At 44.6% G+C, this 24,192-nt stretch overlaps 1 protein-coding gene across 1 annotated transcript in view; it reads right to left on the bottom strand.

Annotated features, from left to right (window-relative positions):
- The window catches only part of GALNT1 (polypeptide N-acetylgalactosaminyltransferase 1), a 154,555-nt gene that overhangs the window by 53,439 nt on the left and 76,924 nt on the right, over positions 1–24,192 (bottom strand). Inside the window, exons 4-5 of the mRNA XM_069730498.1 lie at positions 19,579–19,745; positions 7,753–7,960 (exon numbers count right to left, since the gene is read on the bottom strand). Of these exons, the coding sequence (XP_069586599.1) occupies positions 7,753–7,960; positions 19,579–19,745 (375 nt within the window). The remainder of the gene's footprint in view (positions 1–7,752; positions 7,961–19,578; positions 19,746–24,192) is intronic.

The following is a 24,192-nucleotide window of genomic DNA, read 5'->3' as shown; positions in this document are numbered from 1 at the left end:
CACTCATCGGGGCCTGCAGCCTGTGAAAACCTAAAATGATGTTCTTACATCCAGCAGATCTTCTCAGGTTCTCGCATGCTTGTGGATGTAAATTATATATATATACAGTCTAGGGTCTCTCCCGATCACTATTTATGTGTTTTTTTTTTGCCCTAAAGGGGTATCACAGTGCCAATATGTTCCACATGAATCAGTTCTGATGACATTATGATCCCACATGCCCGCATGATGCCAAGACTTATGCGCGATCAGCAGGTATGGTACACACGTCTTGGCAGTCATGTCCTTACATATCACCTGCACCCCTCACCATAGATGCAGAAATGAGCAGCATCAGAATTCCACTATGAAAGGGATTGGCCAATACCAGATAACAAGCCCCACAGTGCGGGTATACTTACGTCCCGGACCCTCACTGTTCCTCCAATCTCAGCCCTTGTTCCCTGGCAATATCCTGCCATAAACACCATCACGTGACCACGGCTATAACAGATTGGGACGGCTGAAGCAGATCAGCAGCCATATATCATTGTTTATGTCGGTAGTCTGCAGAGGAATGGCATCGGTCGATGAGCAAAGTGTAACTTGATTTCGGATGCACACTGGGGCAATTAAGCAGGGGGTCACACAGTAGTGGACAATGCCTTTACAGAAAGTACAGGAAAGCTTTTTTTTGGCTTGTTATTGTAGTACAGCCTGTTCTAGGAGTTACACTAAAGTCTGATGTGACAACAGTCTAATGTCCATGGGGCCTCCAGGCTCTCCCTTGACAGATGTTGGTAAGGAACTTGCCTACTTAATTTGAGGCTGCACCTTCTGTTGTCCTGAAATTAAGTCTCCACCAAAAGAGTGTTATTTACTCTCTAATAGAGACTGAAAGAATGCTCATGTGACAAGGCATTTTATCTTAACTAGCCAGATGTCTATTTTCACCAAGCCAGGAGGAATAGACTTATTTATATGCTGAGTTTTGAATTTAAGTGTTTCTTTATTGTTGGTCAAGAGTCTGAAATGTTAACTCTTCTTTCATACAGGGTCATAGAACAATAATGTTTGATGGTATGTTGATTACACTTTGTCCAGGCCAGCTAGTTTGTTGACTTGCAAAACAGAGGAGGAAATACAATGCAAATAAATTGCATAATCAAACAATGCGAGTTGGTCTTGGCAGCAAAAAGTTCAGAGACCCAAAGAACCAGAGACTCTACAGGACAGCAGCCAATAAATCAAGGTTCCATCACAAGGGACACAGATTTGTCATTCTACAGCTTGCCAGCTTAGGGGACCATAGCCCCGACTGGAAGAATACAGATCTGCTCCATTGACCATCGTGAATCCATTAGGGGTAGTCAGTAGTGATGACCGAGTATGCTCGTTGCTTGAGTGGTCTCCGAGTATTTGTGAGTGCTCTGAGATTTAGTTTTTGTTGATGCAGCTGCATGATTTGTGGCTGCTAGACAGCTTGAATACTGTGGGGATTCCCTAGCAACTAGGCAACCCCTAGATGTACTCAGGCTGGCTAGCAGCCATAAATCAAGCAGCTGCATCAGACAAAAACTAAATCTCTAAGCACTCACAAATACTCGGAGGCCACCCGAGCGTCCTTGGGAAAACCCGAACAACGAGTATACTTGTTCGTCACTAGTAGTCAGGATTACAAGCCACCGGTCGCCTGAGCCCCATGGATACATTTGTGGGGGCCAAGAATGGGACCCACCGGTTGCCTCGCTGCATGGATGTTCAGAGAAGCCAGGTGGAGACCCTCCGGTAAACTGGGCTTGTACCTCAATTGACTGTAATCTCCCTAAGCTTGTCGATACCTCCTTTCTTGTGCGTGTCACAGGTGGGGTAGTCAGCTCTGGAAGCTCTGAAGTAACAGTTGCTATTATCTCGGCGAGTCAGCGGCAGGACAAGACTAATTTTGCACCATCTTGGATATTTTGTTGGGACTGTTCTATGTGTTATTTTCTCATTGTTCTGTGGTTCAATAAAGTATTGCCACACTGTTTTACCCTCACTCTGTGTTATCTGAGCAGTGTTACACCCACGGCAAAAGGAGAGCGTGCATATGCTGGGATGATCCTTGGTCCATTCGGTTTTGGCTTTTGGCTAGCAGATCAGGGTACCCACTGACCCACTGTCTCCACAGCTTGGCTAAGCTGTTATGCTCTGGTGGTTAGGACAAATAGTGGACCTGGTAGTTAGAGCACCAGAAAAGACCTGATAGCACATTAATACAGGACAAGCTCTGGGAAGTGGAACCTCTGCTGACCGCAATCCCTAATCCTATCACGCACACTAGAAATAGCCGTGGAGCGCTCCTATCATGACCTAGGCGCCTCGTCACAGCCTCAGAACTAGCTAGCCCTAGAGATAGGAAAAATAAGCCTATCTTGCCTCAGAGAAAATTCCCCAAAGGAAAAGGCAGCCCCCCACATATATTGACTGTGAGTAAGATGAAATCACAAACACAGAGATGAAATAGATTTAGCAAAGAGAGGCCCGACTTACTAAACAGACAGAAGATAGGAAAGGTCACTTTGCAGTCAGCAAAAAACCCTACAAAAGCCACACAGAGTGCAGGGAAAAGTACCTTCCACACCGACTAACAGAGCGGAGGCGCCCCTCTGCGTCCCAGAGCTTCCAGCAAGCAAGGCAAAATTCACATAAGCATGCTGGACAGAAAAAATAGCAAACAAGAAAAAAGCAAAGCGAAACTTAGCTTCTGCTGGAGGAAACAGGTAACCAGGAAGATCCAGGAGCGAACTAGACCAATGCTACAACATTGACAGCTGGCATGGGGCAAAGATCCAAGTGGAGTTAAATAGAGCAGCCCACTAACGAATTAGACTCGTCACCTGTGGAAGGAAACTCAGAAACACCCACAGGCATCAGAGAAAGTCCATGGACAGAACCAGCCGAAGTACCATTCATGACCACAGGAGGGAGCCCGAAAACAGAATTCACAACACTAAGCGTTACTGTATGTGAAAGTCGGGGAGATAATAGCTAGCCTTAGGCTGGGTTCACATGTCCAATAGTCATCTGATAGAAGTGAACCAGCAGCAATCCGTTGGCAAAAAAGGTGTGCTCACAACTTTTGTCCGTTTTTAAAAACTGGATTTCAGCTGGATCAGTATTTTTTGACATTAACCCCTTTCTGCCAGCTGACGGAATAGTACGTCAGCTGGCAGATCCCCTGCTTTGAGGTGGGCTCCGGCGGTGAGCCCACCTCAAAGCCGCGACATGTCAGCTGTTTTGTACAGCTGACATGTGCGCGCAATGAGCGCGAGCGGAATCGCGATCCGCCCGCGCTCATTAACTAGTTAAATGCCGCCGTCAAGCGCTGACAGCGGCATTTAACTAGCGCTCCCGGCCGCGCGGCCGGAAGTGCTCGCACTGCTGACCCCCGTCACATGATCGGGGGTCAGCAGTGCATCGCCATAACAACCAGAGGTCTCCTTGAGACCTCTATGGTTGTTGATGGCCGATTGCTTTGAGTGCCACCCTGTGGTCGGCGTTCAAAGCAACCCTGCATTTCTGCTACATAGAGGTGATCTGTACTTCACCTCTATGTAGCAGAGCCGATCGAGTTATGCATGCTTCTAGCCTCCCATGGAGGCTATTGAAGCATGCTAAAATTAAAAAAAAAAAGTGATTAAAAATATAAAAAAAATTAAAAATATATAAAAGTTCAAATCACCCCCCTTTCGCCCCAATCAAAATAAAACAATTAAAAAAAAAATCAAACATACACATATTTGGTATCGTTGCGTTCAGAATCGCCCGATCTATCAATAAAAACAAAGGATTAGCCTGACCGCTAAATGACGTAGCGAGAAACAAAATCAAAACGCCAAAATTACGGTTTTTTGGTCGCCGCAACATTGCATTAAAATGCAATAACGGGCGATCAAAAGAACGTATCTACACCAAAATGGTATCATTAAAAACGCCAGCTCGGCACGCAAAAAATAAGCCCTCACCTGACCCCAGATCACGAAAATTGGAGACGCTACGGGTATCGGAAAATCGCGCAATTTTTTTTTTTTTTTTTTAGCAAAATTTGGAAAAAATTTTCACCACTTAGATATAAAATAACCTAGACATGTTTGGTGTCTATGAACTCATAATGACCTGGAGAATCATAATGGCAGGTTAGTTTTAGCATTTAGTGAACCTAGCAAAAAAGCCAAACAAAAAACAAGTGTGAGATTGCACTTTTTTTGCAATTTCATCACACTTGGAATTTTTTTCCCGTTTTCTGTTACATGGCATGGTAAAATCAATGGTATCGTTCAAAAGTACATCTCGTCCCGCAAAAAATAAGCCCTCACATGGCCATATTGACGGAAAAATAAAAAAGTTATGGCTCTGGGAAGGAGGGGAGCAAAAAACGAAAATGAAAAAGCGGAAAAAGCTCCGGGGGTGAAGGGGTTAAGGTCTATGGACAATGGATCTGTTAATTAGTTCATTCGAGAAGGACCCTTTTTTTTGCTTACAGGATAGGTTTCAAATTGAAGATAACGGATGGATATTTAACTAATCTGTTGTCCATAGAGTTTAATGTTTAAAAAAAATGGATGGGGAGTTTCATCACTGGGACCCACACCGGTTGGCAGAAAGGAACAAGGTCATCACTTTGACAAAATGGAGTGACAGGTCCATTCCTCAACTACCGCTCCCCACTCATTCCGAATAGGGCTTCCAAAAAGCGCGGAGCACAGTGCACAGCAGCCCAATGAACGGTGCAGCGGCGTTCCAGCATGTGCACTTCCACTCTATGCCAATGGAGGTAAAAGTTCACTGTTATGCGGTTCAGGGCAGGTTCCAGGGGCCGGAGCCCTACTGATTAACAAGTTATTACTTATCCTATGGATAGGTGGTAACTTATATTCACTGGACACCCCCTTTAATACACATAATAACACAAACATACTGTACATATGATAGCATTATAAAATCATGAACATACACATCGGTTATGGACATACAACTCCCAGCATGGCTGTCTGAATACACCATGTGATGCTGGGGGTTACAGTTTCACAGCAGCTGGGGAGCAACATATTGGAGATCACTAATCAGTAAGATGTGGTGGAACTATCGCAAGTGCTACAACAAATATAATATAAATATATATATATATATATATATATATATATATCTCTATCTATATATCTCTATCTATATATCTATATATCCATCCCCTTCTACCGTAAAGGGTTATATAATTGGCCAAGACATCCACTATAAAACAAGCGTCTTTAATTACAGATGTGAAGTGCTCTGATGAGCTTAAACCATTGATTTCTTTTTCTTTTTGACTACACAGAGATTTCTCTCCATAGTATCTAATCCATGCTGTAGAAGTGCATTAAAAAGCACTTATTCAATCTTCATTATTTAACTGCTAACATATGCCATCCAGCTAAGTGAATTTTCACATTATCGGCCATTAACAGAAAGGTAAAATTCTATTTAACATGCAGACGATGATGCAATAATACAGGCATGTTATCAGCATGAAGATTAAATATTCATATCCGCTCACATAATTCTAATCGTAATCTATCTGCAGCAAACACTAATTCATGACAATGTAATGTGTGTACAGCTCCCAGGGTTACACGGTGTATACGCCACAGTATGGTGCGGCACTGCCCACAACCAGGCTGAATTGGGCAATCTTAACCACTTCCTGCCTAGCCAGGATTCTTTCACTTAAGCTTCAGTCTCTGCCTTACAAGAACCATTTTTCTCCCAATATAACTGTATGAGCATCTGCTATAAGGGAATGAGCTGGTAAAGGTGTGATTTAAGATTGTAAATATCACAAAATATATTTTACATTTATTTTTAGTCTCCTTAAGGAACTTGTCCATGCGATCGCTGGTACTAAGCACTGCAACACATCTATTACTGCGTTTTTCTTCTCCTGTTGAATTAATTTTCAGTTTTCAAAAAACCCCTGTCCCCCGATTTAGTTGGTTTGCAACAATGTGCTTTTATCATCCTCCCTGGGTCCTCCACTGATTCTCCGCCGCTGCTCCCAGGGTCCGTTATTGATGACATGTTGACAGCTTTGCAGCCAGTCACCGAGCTCAGCGGGGTCTGTGATTGCCTGCAGTGATGTCAGTCACCGGGAACAGCGGCCGAGCCTCACCAGTGGAATCCGGGAGGGTAGTTTTGTTGTTTTTTTTTTTTAAAAACAAACTGCAGCAGGGGGTTTTACAAAACGGACTGTGGTGGTGGAATGACAGAGAGGAACCCAACCTATGTCTAACCCCTTAGATGCCACAGTCACTCCTGACTACACCATCTAAGGGGTTAAACTGTTGGGATCGGAGTTTCCGCCACTTCCAGCTGTTGCAGGCAAGTGTCAGCCCCAATAGACACAAAGCTGGCGTTAAAGGGACACTGTCACCTGAATTTGGAGGGAACAATCATCAGCCATGGAGGCGGGGTTTTCGGGTGTGTGATTCACCCTTTCCTTACCCGCTGGCTGCATGCTGGCTGCAATATTGGATTGAAGTTCATTCTCTGTCCTCCGTAGTATATGCCTGCACAAGGTGCAATCTTGCCTTGCACAGGCGTGTACTATGGAGGACAGAGAATGAACTTCAATCCAATATTGCAGCCAGCATGCAGCCAGCGGGTAAGGAAAGGGTGAATCAAAAACCCCAAAACCCCGCCTCCATGGCTGAAGATTGTTCCCTCCAAATCCAGGTGACAGTGTCCCTTTAAGCTCCATAGCCTGCTCCATACAGCTCCTACAGGCTTCTGCTGTACATTTACAGCAAACGTCAGGAAGGGGTTAAATTGTACTTGTCAGAGCATTAATTGGAGAAAGTCTAGGTGCCAAGACCCCACTAATTATAAAATATAGAGGTAATACCCTTTACTTGACACAGAGCCCCTTTGTCTTTAAAGTTTCCTGGAGAGGTGGGGGTTGGCCATGTACACGCCATATAGTACATATTGTACCTTCTCAACCCTTACCCTAATGAGGTAGAGGGGTGTCAGCCTCACCAAGTTACAAATTGTGATACCTGCCAGCAGCAGAATAGTACTGGCATGGGCGAGCGTGGTGGGGGACAGACCCTAACTGCCAAACACTGAGGGTCTATTACAAGAACAGGCCGTCCATGGTTGTTACACCCCTGGTTTCAGACACAACAGAATAAAACCCTGCAGTTATATGTCCCTAAGTGGGCAGGCAAATCATGCCGCACGGACTGGGGGGGGGATTTTCTGGCTTCCTTTACCAGTTTTGACAAGTTTATCTGTTTCCATATTTCTCTTTTTTTTTTTCATAATACAGGATGCAGATTCCTACAGGTTTTTCAACAGGAAAAAAGAAATCATGAAATAAAATGCTATTTTTAACACATCAACAAAAAAAACAACAACAAAAAAAACAGCAGGAAAACTTTGTGTGACGATAGCCTTAAATCTCCGATACGGTGCTACAGACTTGTGTGTGGACGTGGGGGAGGCGACAATGTCACATATTGCCCAAGGACAAGAGCCGACTCTAGAAAAAAAGAAGACTTCTCTGGGCCTGAACTAGCCATTAACATGCCACGCAGCCGAGGAACATGGGAGATCAGAATGAAAGCCTCCAATAGAAATAAAGATGGCACCAGCATTATCCACAACAAACAGCTCAAATACACCATGAAGTGGACGTGGCAATACGAGGAGCGTACACAGAGCATGCGAGCGTGGTGAACAGGGGACAGCATTTACCTGTCATGCTTTATTCGGGCCAGCAGAGGTTCCAGCCATCCCAGCGTACATTCACAATGAGCATCTAGGAATGTGATCACTTGTCCTTTGGAAGCCGCTGCACCTCGGAGTCTGGCTCTGATCAGCCCTGAGCGCTGCTCCATGCGAATCACATGTACTGGGACTTTCAACTTTCTGACATAGATTTCTAGTGGTCTTTTTAAGAAATCTGGAAAACAACATGAACAGTTCTTCATTGAAGCATAAGACAGCATTAAATATAAGAATGTCTGCACTGACAGAACACATACAGCCTTAGGGTATGTTCACACGTTCAGGATTTCCATCCTTTTTTTTTCCTGACTTTTTTAAAAAACTGCAGCTCTTGGCAGAAAACGCAGGTCCTTTTTTTGGTCCTTTTTTGGTCCGTTTTTGATGCGTTTTTTGATGCGTTTTTTTGATGCAGTTTTCTAGCCAGAGTCTGTGTGTTTTCTAGGAATTTTTTTAGGGTTAAAATGGCTGAAAATACCCTAACCCTACCCCTACCCCTAACCCTACCCCTAACCCTAACCCTAACCCTACCCCTAACCCTACCCCTATTCTAACCTTAGTGAAAAAAAAAAAAAAAAAATTCTTTATTTTTTTTATTGTCCCTACCTATGGGGGTGACAAAGGGGGGGGTGTCATTTACTATTTTTTTATTTTGATCACTGAGATAGGTTATATCTCAGTGATCAAAATGCACTTTGGAACGAATCTGCCGGCCGGCAGATTCGGCGGGCGCACTACGCATGCGCCCGCCATTTTGCAAGATGGCGGCGCCCAGGGAGAAGACGGCCGGACGGACACCGGGACGCCGGGTGAGTATAAGGGGGGGAGATTAGGGCACGGGGGGGGCATCAGAGCACTGGGGGGGGGGGCATCGGAGCACTGGGGGGGGGCATCGGAGCACGGGGGCGGGATCGGAACACGGGGGGGGGCAGCCACACTCCGCCCACGCACTTCCGCCCGCTCCCCGCACTTCCTGCTGCAGCGGTTCTGCACATCAAACCGCAGTAAAACCCGCAGATATATTTTTGATCTGCGGGTTTTACTGCGGTTTGGACCTCACAATGGAGGTCTATGGGTGCAGAACCGCTGCGGCTCCGGAAAAAGAATTGACATGCTCCTTTTTTCCGGGAGCTATTCAGCGCGTCTTTTTTTTTACAATTTCCGGACCATGTGCACAGTGTGTCCTGTTTTCCATAGGGTACAGTGTACTGTACCCTGCATGGAAAACAGCTGCGGAACCGCAGCGGCAAAACCGCTGCGGTTCCGCGGTAAAAAACGCACTGTGTGAACATGGCCTAAGAGGTTGTCCGACCCCGAAATCCAATCTGTGCTGTAATGTAATATACAACACCCCAATACATTTAGTTTTTGTTTCTGCCTCTCGTTCCTCCTGAATTTCCCTTCACATCACATCCACAGCGGTGACAGAGCGTCACATGCCCCCCACATCACATCCACAGCGGTGACAGAGCGTCACATGCCCCCCACATCACATCCACAGCGGCGACAGAGCGTCACATGCCCCCCACATCACATCCACAGCAGCGACAGAGCGTCACATGCCCCCCACATCACATCCACAGCGGTGACAGAGCGTCACATGCCCCCCACATCACATCCACAGCGGTGACAGAGCGTCACATGCCCCCCACATCACATCCACAGCGGTGACAGAGCGTCACATGCCCCCCACATCACATCCACAGCAGCGACAGAGCGTCACATGCCCCCCACATCACATCCACAGCGGCGACAGAGCGTCACATGCCCCCCACATCACATCCACAGCGGCGACAGAGCGTCACATGCCCCCCACATCACATCCACAGCGGCGACAGAGCGTCACATGCCCCCCACATCACATCCACAGCGGCGACAGAGCGTCACATGCCCCCCACATCACATCCACAGCGGCGACAGAGCGTCACATGCCCCCCACATCACATCCACAGCGGCGACAGAGCATCACATGCCCCCCACATCACATCCACAGCGGCGACAGAGCGTCACATGCCCCCCACATCACATCCACAGCGGCGACAGAGCGTCACATGCCCCCACATCACATCCACAGCGGCGACAGAGCGTCACATGCCCCCCACATCACATCCACAGCGGCGACAGAGCGTCACATGCCCCCCACATCACATCCACAGCGGCGACAGAGCGTCACATGCCCCCCACATCACATCCACAGCAGCGACAGAGCGTCACATGCCCCCCACATCACATCCACAGCGGCGACAGAGCGTCACATGCCCCCACATCACATCCACAGCGGCGACAGAGCGTCACATGCCCCCACATCACATCCACAGCGGTGACAGAGCGTCACATGCCCCCCACATCACATACACAGCGGTGACAAAGCGTCACATGCCCCCACATCACATCCACAGCGGCGACAGAGCGTCACATGCCCCCCACATCACATACACAGCGGTGACAAAGCGTCACATGCCCCCCACATCACATCCACAGCGGTGACAGAGCGTCAAATGCCCCCCACATCACATCAACAGTAGTGTGGTGTCCCATAGAGGGACTGCAGACTTCTTCGATCAGACAACCCCTGTAACATTTCTCAGCAATTCTATAACTGGATTATCATGCACTGTACAATGGCGGTCCGTCACAACCCTCGGAGGCTATGCTTAGGACTTGTATACTATTGGTGTCAGGTAATTCTGCTATAACAGAAGCTTACTTTTTACAAGTTGTCCACATTACACGATCCAATTCCAGCAATTGCACCACAATTAGAGCCAGTATGAATGGAGTGACGCTAAGCAGTAGACAGCGTGGTCTTACTAACGTCAGTGACTTATGCAGCGCTGCCCCATGATACTGCCAGGAAGGCCTGCAGGAACAAGCACTAAGTGACAAACCAATGTGTGACAATGTGTGACACAGGAGGCATTATTCCTGACATCCTCCGTGATGGACAAGGAGCTATACAGTGAGATGAAAAGTTTCCCATTGCTGCTATTCTAATGGCCAATATATAAGGCTTTGCTCATGTTCCTACGTCACGAGATCCAACCAGACATAAAGGAAGGATAAGCCAATGTGACAGAGGCCATACACACATTTATTTTGGAAACAGTTCGTACTTTGCATGAATGGAATCTTAATTTGACAGGCTTTATCTAGGGAAATGAGCTGCCACATTAATTATTCTTTCACTTGCAATAGATGCATATCTACACTGTATTAAATCTGGGGATCCTCTAAATATTTCATGGCTTAATAGTGTGTGTTTAGGAAAAAAACAAAAGCAAGAGAGAAAGAATTCGGCAAACTGGTGTCTCCTTAGCACCACTTGTGTGGCCCATAAAAGGCCCACATTGCTGTGTTATTTGCTGAACAGTAAACAGAAGAACGCGACATTCATAAAAAAGCCACAGAAATTAGCGGCATGGGCCAGAACTACACAAAAACGTCATGGCTTCAGCTAGTCCAGTTACAGCATACAGTAATAGAACCTAGATAATTGCCCACCAACGTTGGTAATAAAGAAAAGAGTTATTATTGCTATCCCATCTGAAAGCAGCATGACATAGGGATAGAAACACTGATCTTAGAGATGTGTCACTTACTGGGCTGCTTGCTGTAGTTTTGATAATATCACTGGTTTAGCGGTTGCAGATCTACCAGAGCTCTGTGCCCACGTTGCAGAAATGCTGCGGAAATGTCCGCAACTCGCTGCCGCGGGTAAAATGCATGTGGAATTCGCATGTGTTTTCCCACAAAGCACAAGCGTTTTTAGCTTGCAGAATGCTTGCGCTTTACAAGCGATGTGAAGCATCGCTTGGAAAAGTGATTGACAGGTTGGTCACACTCGTTAAGCGTCGTGCTTGACAAGTGTGACCAACTTTTTACTATTGATGCAGCCTATGCAGCATCAATAGTAAAAGATAGAATGTTAAAAATAATAATAATAATAATAATACGTTCCGTTCCAAGGGATGCTTTGCGCCAAGGACCTTGGTGACGTCACAGTCGCGTGACCACGTCATCTCAGGTGATTCGCGCAATGCATCCCTGGGAACGGAAGCCGCCGCGTGCACCGCTGAGAGCCGGGAGGACTCCGGGGATATCAGAAGGTAAATATATCCCTATTTTTTATTTAAATTTTTTTTTTTTTTTACAAAAATATTGTACCCAGGGCCTGAAGGAGAGTCTCCTCTCCTCCAGACCCGGGTACCATCCGCACATGTAGCGCTCACTTTACACATGGTCAGCATAGCGACATGCGTAAAGCGAGTGTTTCAATGTAATCGTATGGCGGCGGAATCGCCACGATTCTGCAGAAATAAAGAACATGCTGCGGATTTTAGCGCTATGCGATTCCACAGCCGTAAAATCCCCAGCATGAGCACAGCAACTGCGGAATCCCATAGGATTGCATGGGAATGTGTTTTTTGAGTTTCCACTGCGGCAAAAAACGTGGCAGAAACGCATAAAAAATGCAACGTGCGCACACAGCCTAAATGCGGCACACACCACCGATTGGCTGCTTTCTGTATACCCTCTGCCTAGGCAGAAAGCAGCCAGAGGAGGGGATGGAGTGACACAGAGCTCATGAATATGGAGACTCCCCCTGACGAAGGCACAGCGCCGAAACGCGCGTAGGGGCTGTGGCACCATCTCCTGAGCTCCGGTAAGATCCTGTCACATCTTTTGATTATGGCTGTTGTCAGTATAGGTGTTTCCTTTTCCTGCTACCTACCGTATTTTTAGTACATAGCCACTTTGATATTGCCATTTGGCTACATAACGTGGAATCTAGCTATATGTGTGGTGGGCTGTTGGGATCCCTACTTTAGGAGTTCCGCCCTATACAGCAACACTCAGATTACTATGGGTTACTAGGTCTTGCAGGACTTGCCGCTCAGTAGTGGTGCCACTTATGTTTTTTCTGGCTCATCCACCTATGGGTATTATTTTTATCTGTGTATTTCTGATTTTATTCTAATAAAGATTGTTATTTGATGTTTCATATACGCGTTTGTCTATATATGATTCTATCTCTATCTGCGTAGGAACGGGGCATACTTGAGATTGGTATCAACATTGTGGGATAATATAACCTATCATCACAGTATTATCTTTATCCAATCGTGGGATTATTTTTCTGATTATCATGAATATGGAGGACTACATGGCAGGAGCCTTGTCCTCTACTGATGATCTCCTGATAGTAAAAGGGATTTTAATCAAAACTACAGCAAGCAGCCCGGTAAGTGACCCATTGCTGTCATCAGGGTCTCTGTCTCTACATTATGCTGCTCTCAGATTAGGAAGCAATAACTACTCATAGCTTCCCTTTACGTGTTTGGTGCACTTTTAATGCTGCGCATTTTCGCTAAGCAAAACACGCAGTGTCATAAGGTTCAAATAGTTTTATTAAAAAACAAACAAAAAAAAGAAAAAAAAACACCAGCAGGAGACAAAAACCACAACAGAAAAACAGGAAAAATGCATGTAAAAAAAAAGCACTCAAAATCACAATAAAAAAGGCACCTAACAACTAATAGGAGAAGAAAATATGCAACATGAGAAGTGCACCAGATACCCATCGTGGGCATGTCGCCTGAGGGTGTCCAGGAGCTCAAGCCCCCAAAACTAATAATACTAAAGCAATATTTAGCAGAAGGGCTTTCCAGAAGAGTGGGGACAAAGGTGGCTTGGTACATGTGTGCTGTCGTCTGCATACTGTTGGCTATATCATTTGTGCAGCACCACAGTTAGACTATACACGGACTTATCACTTCTTGATGAAAATCATTTTCATGATTAGAGATCAACAATTAAAAAAAATGATCAAACTGTAAAATATATATTTTTTTACTTTTCTACATTCTACTATTTTTCAAGTTCAGATGATATAACATATATAATGCATTGCTAAGGCGACAAGAGTAACACTCACTTATGAGTGTAGAGAACAAAACCACCCAAAACAGAGGTGCAGCCAAGTCGTCCTGCCAGCGCTGCGCTCCATGATCAGGCAGCGGCACTTTGTTGTCTGACACCTTCCTACGCAGCGGAGACAAGGCAGCATTTGGCACCGGCGTACTGAGTAGACACTGTATGCACACAGGGGCATGGCACCAGAAAATATCACAGCATGAGGAAGAGTAGGGTGTTTTCTAGCAGTTGGGGAAGATGGTTAGCATTGATACTGACAGACTAGAAATCTACAGACTACTGCAAGGTGAGCAGGAGGTTTGCCTTTAGTAATGCAGATGAAGACCATGAAGGTCACTGAACGCGTGTAATATTGGAGCGGAGATGTGTGCTCCCCATGTACAGACATTCCCTACACAGTGGCCCTTTACCATAAGATAAGGTGTAGTACGGTGTAAGTGACTCCATAGCACTGTGTACACTTCAAGGGGAATGGAGCTTTCAGTATGGCACAATGTAATAATATACATAGCGGGACGGATGTATCTGGCAGTATAGCGTGGAGCTGCTGTCCAGCTTCCCAGTCTCCAGTTATTCCTCTCACATGCAGTAACACGGCCACAAAACTGAAAAAAAAAAAAATCTGTCTACAGCGGCCTGCCAGTGGCACAAACCATGGTGGACAGCTGCTCCAAACTGTATCAGTCACTATTAGGGACTAAGTTCACACTGGACGTTTTGCTGCTTTTTTTTCCTGCAGCAAAACCTGATCTTGGCAGGAAAGAAGCTGCGTCAAAAACGCAGGTTTAGGTGCGTTTTTTGTTGAGTATTTGATGCGTTTTTGGTGCGGTTTTTAGCTCTTTGCCCATGCTAATATCCTTGGATTTTCAGCAGCAAAAACACAGCAAATAATGATACCTACATTTTTGCTGCGTTTTTCTTCAACACCCATTCAAGTCAATGGGTGAAAAAATGCAGCAAAAACGCTGAAAGAAGTGACATGCTCTATGTCCAAAAAACGCAGCAAAGCACAAAATACTGATCAAACAAAAAACCAATGTGTGTGCATGAGATTTCTAAGATCTCATAAGCTTCGCTGGTACTGTAAAAAGCAGCTGAAAATTAGCATAAAAAAGCAGCAAAAAAACGCCCCTGTGTGAACGCACCCTTACTCGTAGAGGGTCTTATGTGCATTGATGCTCCTCAGCAGTGATTACAGCCTAATTCTTATTAGGTTTTATTCTGCCAAAATGCAGTCAAAAAACTCACGCATCAACTACTAGAAAAGCAATGCTTTCCATCTATATACTTAATTGTCTAAGGGTCACTTCCGTCCGTCTGTCTGTCCTTCTGTCACGGTTATTCGTTCGCTGGTCCTGGCCGCTGCCTGTCATGGCTGCCGCGACCAATCAGCGACGGCCACAGTCCGATTAGTCCCTCCCCTACTCCCCTGCACTCACTGCCCAGCGCCTGCTCCGTAATCCCCTCCACTCACACAGGGTTAATGGCAGCGGTAATGGCCCGCGGTGTAACGCGCTCCGTTACCGCTGCTATTAACCCTGTGTGTCCCCAACTATTTACTATTGATGCTGCCTAAGCAGCATCAATAGTAAAAATATGTCATGTTAAAAATAATAAAAAAAACAAAAAACCTGCTATACTCACCCTCCGCCGCCTTTCTTGCTCCTCGCCACGCTCCCGGGACCGCTCCATTGCAAGCGGCAGCTTCCGCTCCCGTCCCAGGGCTGGTGTGCGACAAGGACCTGCCGTGACATCACGGTCATGTGACCGCGACGTCATCATAGGTCCTGCTCACACCAGCCCTGGGACGAGAGCGGAAGCTGCCGCTTGCAATGGAGCGGTCCCGGGAGCGTGGCGAGGAGCGAGAAAGGCAGCGGATGGTAAGTATAGCAGGACTTCAACGGGCTATAGGTGAGTATATGTTTATTTATTTATTTTTTTTAAAGTCTCTATACTACATGGCTCTGTGCTGGCCAATATACTACGTGACTGGGCAATATACCTTACTACGTGGGCTGTGCTATATACTATGTGGCTGGGCAATACGTGACTGGCCAATATACTACGTGGCTGGGCAATATAATACGTGGACATGCATATTCTAGAATACCCGATGCGTTAGAATCGGGCCACCATCTAGTTTTAAAGCATAACAAACTTCATAAAAGTGGACCTTTCACTGACAATACATTCCTGCAAATAGAAGTAGGAATGGATATAAAACCTTTTTTCTCTCCACTCCATTACGGACATACAGGGCACAGATCTTATTGGCACCTAATGTGTTTTCATTTTGTCCAGCTCTCAGGAGCATGTACTTCCATCCCACTGCCACGCTGTCCAATTGTAAAAAGGCAGATACCCACAGTGCGGACCCCTATAAAATGCCAGTGACCATGCTCCCTCACTCCCCAACAGTAAGGCTGCCATCACACTATCAGTGTTTGGTCAGTATTTTACCTCAGTATTTGTAAGCCAAAACCAGGAGTGGAACAATTAGAGGAGAAGTATAATGCATACATATGCACCACTTCTGCATTTATCACCCACTCTTGGTTTTGGCTTACAAATACTGAGGTAAAATACTGACCAAATACTGATAGTGTGACGGCAGCCTCATACTTAACTAAGGTCTCCGCAATTATACTGCACGGTGAACGGTGTAAAAATAAAATGGAAAAACAATTCCAGATGTATTGTTTTCTGTTCATAGTGCAAAACGAAAAATAATTTAATAATTGAAAGTAGTATGAAAAAGCAATGATACCAGAAAAAACTACACCTGGGAAAACAGGCAGCCATACTGCATCCTCACAAAACAGATATATTTGGCATTGTCAAGATCATGACAACCTACAGAATAATGAAAATATAAATGGAGAACAGTGTATATACACGGATACACCATGGAGCGTGTGTCAGAGCTGAGAACACTCCACACAGGGCCATATCACATAGCTGGTACCTGCCTTTAACAGACAGCAGCATTTAAGCACTGCGATCCGACCATGGAGACGCCATTGTGGGGAGCCAACGGGTTGCTATTAGGGATGTGTGAATAGCTTTGGGTAAGTGCTTCCCCGAATAGCTGCCTCGGGAACCCGGATACCTGGAGCGCATGTGTCGCCGCTGTGTGACACTCACAACACATGCATGGACAGCCCAACTAGAATATAAAATCAGGATCACATGTTTTCCCCAGTCACAAGTAAATGAAATGTCAGAAAGTATATGTATTGCTGTATATTATCCAAATGGTGGTACTAGGGAGCAACATCGCGTGAGTAAACTAATGTAAACACTCACTGTTGCTCACTTTTCAGACTAATAACCGTACCAGTCGTAACTGTATAATACAGAGAGGATGTGGAAACCACAAAAGAAACGACCAACAAGGGTAGCTATGATAAAAGTAAAAACAAACTCTTTATTAAATACATATCTATAAAACATATTTAGGACATAAATAGAACAAAGATAGGAAAATGGAAGATGTCACAATACAGGTACACTACTATAAGAAACAAGAATGTGCGGGCTAGACCCTGACTCCCTAATTAAAAAAGGTCTTTGTAGTGGGAGATGACACCAAAAGAACGGATAGGCTACAGATAGTATAAAGCACTCTACATATACTAACTACTGCGCCCCAGAAGTAGTGGTCATAAGATGTACCTTAATCTCTGAAGTGCCAATATATTAACAGTTACCAACTATATAAAGTAAGGCCCAGAGAACTAACAAATCACCAAGACGTCCACAGTGTCCACTAAAACCGGGCATGTAGAGTGTAGGTACAACCAAGTAAATCACCAACCAATCCCCTAGACGTGCCGGCTACTCTCCTGCTGTACACCTGCTTACCGCCCAGGACCAGGTAATAGTGATTGGTTCACGCTTTGGATTATGCTCCATATGGGTGCATTGGCACCTCCCTGGTACCGTTCCTGGGGCTGGGTTTAGTGCGTTCGGATATGGCATTGGTTGGTGATTTACTTGGTTGTACCTACACTCTACATGCCCGGTTTTAGTGGACACTGTGGACGTCTTGGTGATTTGTTAGTTCTCTGGGCCTTACTTTATATAGTTGGTAACTTAATATATTGGCACTTCAGAGATTTAGGTACATCTTATGACCACTACTTCTGGGGCACAGTAGTTAGTATATGTAGAGTGCTTTATACTATCTGTAGCCTATCCGTTCTTTTGGTGTCATCTCCCACTACAAAGACCTTTTTTAATTAGGGAGTCAGGGTCTAGCCCGCACATTCTTGTTTCTTATAGTAGTGTACCTGTATTGTGACATCTTCCATTTTCCTATCTTTGTTCTATTTATGTCCTAAATATGTTTTATAGATATGTATTTAATAAAGAGTTTGTTTTTACTTTTATCATAGCTACCCTTGTTGGTCGTTTCTTTTGTGGTTTCCACATCCTCTCTGCTGTATATGTAAAAGTCTGAACTGTTAATACTCAATCTAAAAAAAAAAGCAAATTAACCAGATCGGTAAACCATGTACGGGGGTATGTGCCCATGGCACTGAAATGCCAGCGTACCCACTGAGTTTTTACTATAAGGAGAACACTTTGCTGATGCATCATCTTTGGCATCTTATCAATAATAAAAAAAAAAATAAAAAAAAATGAATCGCAGGAGTTTTTTGGGTTTATTTTGCCTCCAAAGATTAATAAAAAGCGACCATAATGTCACATGTTCCACAAAATGGTAGGAAAGAAAACTACAACAAGACGTAAACACAAAAATAAGCCTTCATACAGCTCCGCTGAGAAAAACCATCCCCCACCTCTGCGAGGAACAACCTGCTCCCTTCACCTGGCGCTCACCGAACGCTTTCCCAGGGGTGCGAGCAGGAAGCACCATATGCGCATAGTAACCCAGTGCTTCCAGATGATTTCACGCATGCACGATTTCTATTTGGTTTGGTCTTTGCACAGATTATCACGCTATCACCATGTTCTTAGTGGTAGAAATAATGCTCCCATGTTCCTCTGAGATGCACTATGATTAAAGGGAACCTGCCATGTCTTCTGGCCCCCCGTTTGTTGTTACTAATGCCATGTGCATCACTTAGGCTACTTTCACACTAGCGTCGGAATCTCCCCGTCGCAATGCGTCGGGGAGAGATTCCGACGCTAGCGTTTAACGCATTGCACAATGGAGGCAGCGGATGCATTTCTCCGGCGCATCCGCTGCCCCATTGTAAGGTGCGGGGAGGTGGGGGCGGAGTTCCGGCCGCGCATGCGCGGTCGGAAAAAGCGGTCTGTCAGGAGCAAAAAACGTTACATGTAGCGTTTTTTGCTCCCGACGGTCCGCAGAAGCACGACGCATCCGTCGCACGACGGATGCGACGTGTGGCAATCCTTCGCAATGCGTCGTAAATACAAGTCTATGGGGAAAAAACGACGCATTGTGACGGATTGCAGTTAGCGCTAGTGTGAAAGTAGCCTAACCGGGCTTTCTCAGAGAAAAGCTCCCAGTATGTGTCTATACCACTGGTAAATTGTATCAGGGAGCATGCATCGGTAACACACGGGGGGCAGCTTATAGCACCAAAAGGACATGACCTTTAAGGGCGTTCTACACCCCAGAAATGCATTGGATTTTGCACGTCAGTGGAAACCTCAGTTTTTAATGGATTACTAATAAAAGAATTTAAATATTTTACTGATAATTGTGCTGAAAATGCGACAAACAATGACGGCTCTCAGAGTATAGCGAGACAAAAACAAAAGATTTCTGTTAAAGAGTATTTATTGAACAAAAATAATAAACCTCAATAAAACTATTGAAATTTCCCATCAGCGTCAATCTGATCAAAAGATGCCTTTTCTGACACAAACCTCTTTCGCTGGCGTCGTCCACGAGAACAATCTCCTCAAGAAGGTGCCGTGGTGACCTATTCATAACACTGTGCACAGTCCTCAGTAAGGTCGTCCAGGCTTCATTGTGAAACACTATCACAACACTTGTGGTGGGTAAATTATCCGGATAGACTTTTGTTTTACATCTGTAGAGAAAAACAACATTAATAGAATACAAGATTTCATAAAAGGTTAAAAAAAAGAAACACTGTGAACAGCAATTTCCTGGAAGAATCTCCATTGTTCAAGGACCCCGTTAGCTGTAATTAGCGTATACACCAGGAGGACAGAATCGACAGCACACATCAACATATACTAATTTTCAAGAGAATGTTTAACCCCTTCATGACCCAGCCTATTTTGACTTTAATGACCTGGCCATTTTTTGCAATTCTGACCAGTGTCCCTTTATGAGGTAATAACTCAGGAACGCGTCAATGGATCCTAGCGGTTCCAAGATTGTTTTTTCGTGACATATTGGGCTTCATGTTAGTGGTAAATTTAGGTCAATAATTTTTGCGTTTGTGAAAAAAAAAAAAAAAAACGGAAATTTGGCAAAAATTTTGAAAGTTTCGCAATTTTCAAATTTTTATTTTCATTCTGTAAAACCAGAGGGTTATGTGACACAAAATAGTTAATAAATTACATTTCCCACATGTCTACTTTACATCAGCACAATTTTGGAAACAATTTTTTTTGCTAGGAAGTTATAAGGGTTAAAATTTGACCAGCGATTTCTCATTTTTACAAAACAAAAAAAAACCATTATTTTTAGGGACCACCTCACATTTGAAGTCAGTTTGAGAAGTCTATATGGCTGAAAATACCCAAAAGTGACACCATTCTAAAAACTGCACCCCTCAAGCTGATCAAAACCACATTCAAGAAGTTTATTAACCCTTCATGTGTTTCACAGCAGCAGAAGCAACATGGAAGGAAAAAATGAACATTTAACTTTTTAGTCACAAAAATGATCTTTTAGCAACAATGGTTTTTATTTTTCCAAGGGTAAAAGGAGAAACTGGACCCCGAAAGTTGTTGTCCAATATGTCCTGAATACGCTGATATCCCATATGTGGGGGTAAACCACTGTTTTGGCGCAAGTCTGGGCTCGGAAGGGAAGTAGTGATGTTTCGAAATGCAGATTTTGATGGAATGGTCTGCGAGCGTCACATTGCATTTGCAGAGCCCCTGATGTGCCTAAACAGTAGAAACCCCCACAAATGACCCCATTTTGGAAACTAGACCCCCCCCCCAAGGAACTTATCTAGATGTGTGGTGAGCACTTTGAACCCCCAAGTGCTTCACAGAATTCGCAGAGCCATGAAAATAAAAAATCATTTTTTCCCACAAAAATAATTTTTTTAGCCCCCAATTTTTTTTATTTTCCCAAGGGTAACAAGATAAATTAGACCCCCAAAGTTGTTGTGCAATTTTTCCCCGAGTACGCTTATGCCCCATACGTTTGGGTAAACCACTGTTTGGGCGCATGTCGGGGCTTGGAAGGGAGGGAGCACCATTTTACTTTTTGAACGCAAGATTGGCTGGAATCAATGGTGGCGCCATGTCGCATTTGGAGACCCCCTGATGTGCGTAAACCGTGGAAACCTCTCAATTCAAACTCCAACACTAACCCCAACACACCCCTAACCCTAATTCCAAGCCTAACCATAACCCTAATCACACCCCTAACCCCAACACACCCCTAACCCTAATCCCAATACTAACCCTGACCCCAACACATCCCTAATCTTAACCTCAATTCCAACCCTAACCCTAATTCCAACCCTAACCCTATGTGCCCACGTTGCGGATTAGTGTGCGGATTTTTCCGCACCATTTTTGAAAAATCCACCGCGGATTTCCAGTGTTTTTTGTGCGGATTTCACCTGCGGATTCCTATTGAGGAACAGGTGGAAAACGCTGTGGAATCCGCACAAAAAATTGACATGCTGCAGAAAAATGGAAAAATCCACCCTAGTGGAAAAATAAAAATATTTTCTTTATTTCCATTTTCCCTACCTATGGGGGTAATAAATGGATGGGGGGGGGTATTTACTATTTTTTTATTTTGATCACTGTGATCAAAATGTACCTCGAATGAATGAATGAATGAATGAATGAATGAATCTGCAGGCCGGCAGACTGGGCGGGCGCACTGTGCATGCGCCCGCCATTTTGGCGCCATTTTGGAAGATGGCGGCGCCCATGGGAGAAGACGGATGGACACCGGGACTCGGGAGGTATGGGGGGTGCGATCGGACCACGGGGGAGCGGAGGACAGGAATGAGGGGAGAGGAGAGGAGGGCAGTGGAGGACATGACAGAGAGGAGCAAAGACTGACGGCGGCGGGAGATCGCCGAAGTCAGTCGGTAGCGGGGGTAGATCACGGTCTCCAGCCATGGCCGATGAAGGTCACACTAACAGGTTGTTGCCCCTCCAAAATAGTAAAGAAAACAATACCACCAAATCGCAGCTAGAATACACGCAATTAAACAAGTAAAAATTCAGAAGGCAAGTGCGCGTGCCAAAAGAGCCATGTTGCCCATCATTAGATGACCATCAGATCTTCTTATCACGCAGTAGCCCTCATCACAGAAAAGTCCCCAACAGCATTTTCCATTACTAGCCACAAAGGGCAGTAGATGAAATTCTGCACTATTCCCATAGCACAGCCGTTACTTTCAGTACTGTGGAGAGGGCAAGTAAATGTTGGGGCTCCAGAGGAGAAGACATTTAACCCCTTAGTGACAAAGCAAAATTTTAAAAATCTGACCAGCGTCACTATGTGGTAATAACTCTGGAACGCTTTGACAAATTCCAGTGATTTTAGAGATTGTTTTCTTCGTAACACATTATACTTTAGGATAATGGTAAATTTAGGTTGATATGTTTTGGGTTTATAAAAAATATCAGAAATTTGACAAAAAATGTAAAATCAATTAGCAATTTTCAAACTTTGAATGATTATCCCTTTAATTTTTCACTTTTTCATGGAAATTTAAAAAATAGAATTTTGTAGGGACCTATCCAGGTTTGAAGTGTCTTTAGGGGTCCCATATATTGGAAAATACTCCAAAAGTGATAACATTTTAAAAACAGCCCCCCTCAACATATTGAAAACTGCCGTTAGGTAACTACTATTAACCCTTCAGGTGATTTTCAGGAATTAATGCAAAGTGGCATGACCGGAATGAAAAAGTGTATTTTTACCACCTAAATGTCGCTATAACGTCTGAACAGGTCGCTACAGCCGGCAGACTATAAAGCCGCTATTTGGTCATGAACTGCCATGGCAAACATCAGGACGACACAACCATGATTTCAGGGTACCGATGGGGATAAAGAGGAAGCCCCCACACTCTGTTAACCATTTATATGATGTAGTCACTATTTACAGCAGCATCTAAGGGGTTAAACAGATATGGACGGTGCCAACACTGATCGTGGCTAATGCAGCAAGTTGTCAGCTATAGTGTACAGCCGATAGCTGCTGGATTGTCACCTGTATGGGGATGCTAGTCTCTTATATCTCAGGTCAGTTAAAAGACATATTGGCAGGCATTAAGGGGTTAAAAGAGCAAAATTGACCTCCTGATTGGAAAAGTTCCGGTGTATAACAAAGCCTTGCCACGATCCATTTTCCGGGTATGTACTTGTGAATATTAATGACATTAAATAGGCCCCATGTGCTGTCAGGACGGATATTCACATCGCTCCTGACACCCATCAGACTACATACAGTCATGGCCAAAAGTATTGACACCCCTGCAATTCTGTCAGATAATACTCATTTTCTTCCTGAAAACGATTGCAAACACAAATTATTTGGTATTATTATCTTCATTTAATTTGTCTTAAATGAAAAAAACACAAAGTATTGTACTAAAGCCAAATTGAATATAATTCCACACCAAACATAAAAAAGGGGGTGGACAAAAGTATTGGCACTGTTCGAAAAATCATGTGATGCTTCTCTAATTTGTGTAATTAACAGCACTTGTAACTTACCTGTGGCACCTAACAGGTGTTGGCAATAACTAAATCACGCTTGCAGTCAGTTGACATGGATTAAAGTTGACTCAACCTCTGTCCTGTGTCCTTGTGTGTACCACATTGAGCATGGAGAAAAGAAAGAAGACCAAAGAACTGTCTGGGACTTGAGAAACCAAATTGTGAGGAAACGTGAGCAATCTCAAGGCTACAAGTCCATCTCCAAAGACCTGAATGTTCCTGTGTCTACCGTGCGCAGTGTCATCAAGAAGTTTAAAGCCCATAGCACTGTGGCTAACCTCCCTAGATGTGGACGAAAAAGAAAAATTGACAAGAGATTTCAACGCAAGATTGTGCGGATGTTGGATAAAGAACCTCGATTAACATCTAAACAAGTTCAAGCTGCCCTGCAGTCCGAGGGTACAACAGTGTCAACCCGTACTATCCGTCGGCGTCTGAATGAAAAGTGACTGTATCGTAGGAGACCCAGGAAGACCCCACTTCTTACCCCGAGACATAAAGCCAGGCTGGAGTTTGCCAAAAGTTACCTGAAAAAGCCTAAAACGTTTTGGAAGAATGTTCTTTGGTCAGATGAGAAAA

This window comes from Ranitomeya imitator, chromosome 6, assembly GCF_032444005.1.
Source record: "Ranitomeya imitator isolate aRanImi1 chromosome 6, aRanImi1.pri, whole genome shotgun sequence".
Taxonomy (NCBI): Eukaryota; Metazoa; Chordata; class Amphibia; order Anura; family Dendrobatidae; genus Ranitomeya; species Ranitomeya imitator.
The sequence above is the reverse complement of the archived record's forward strand: the minus strand, read 5'-3'. Positions and strand labels throughout refer to the sequence as shown.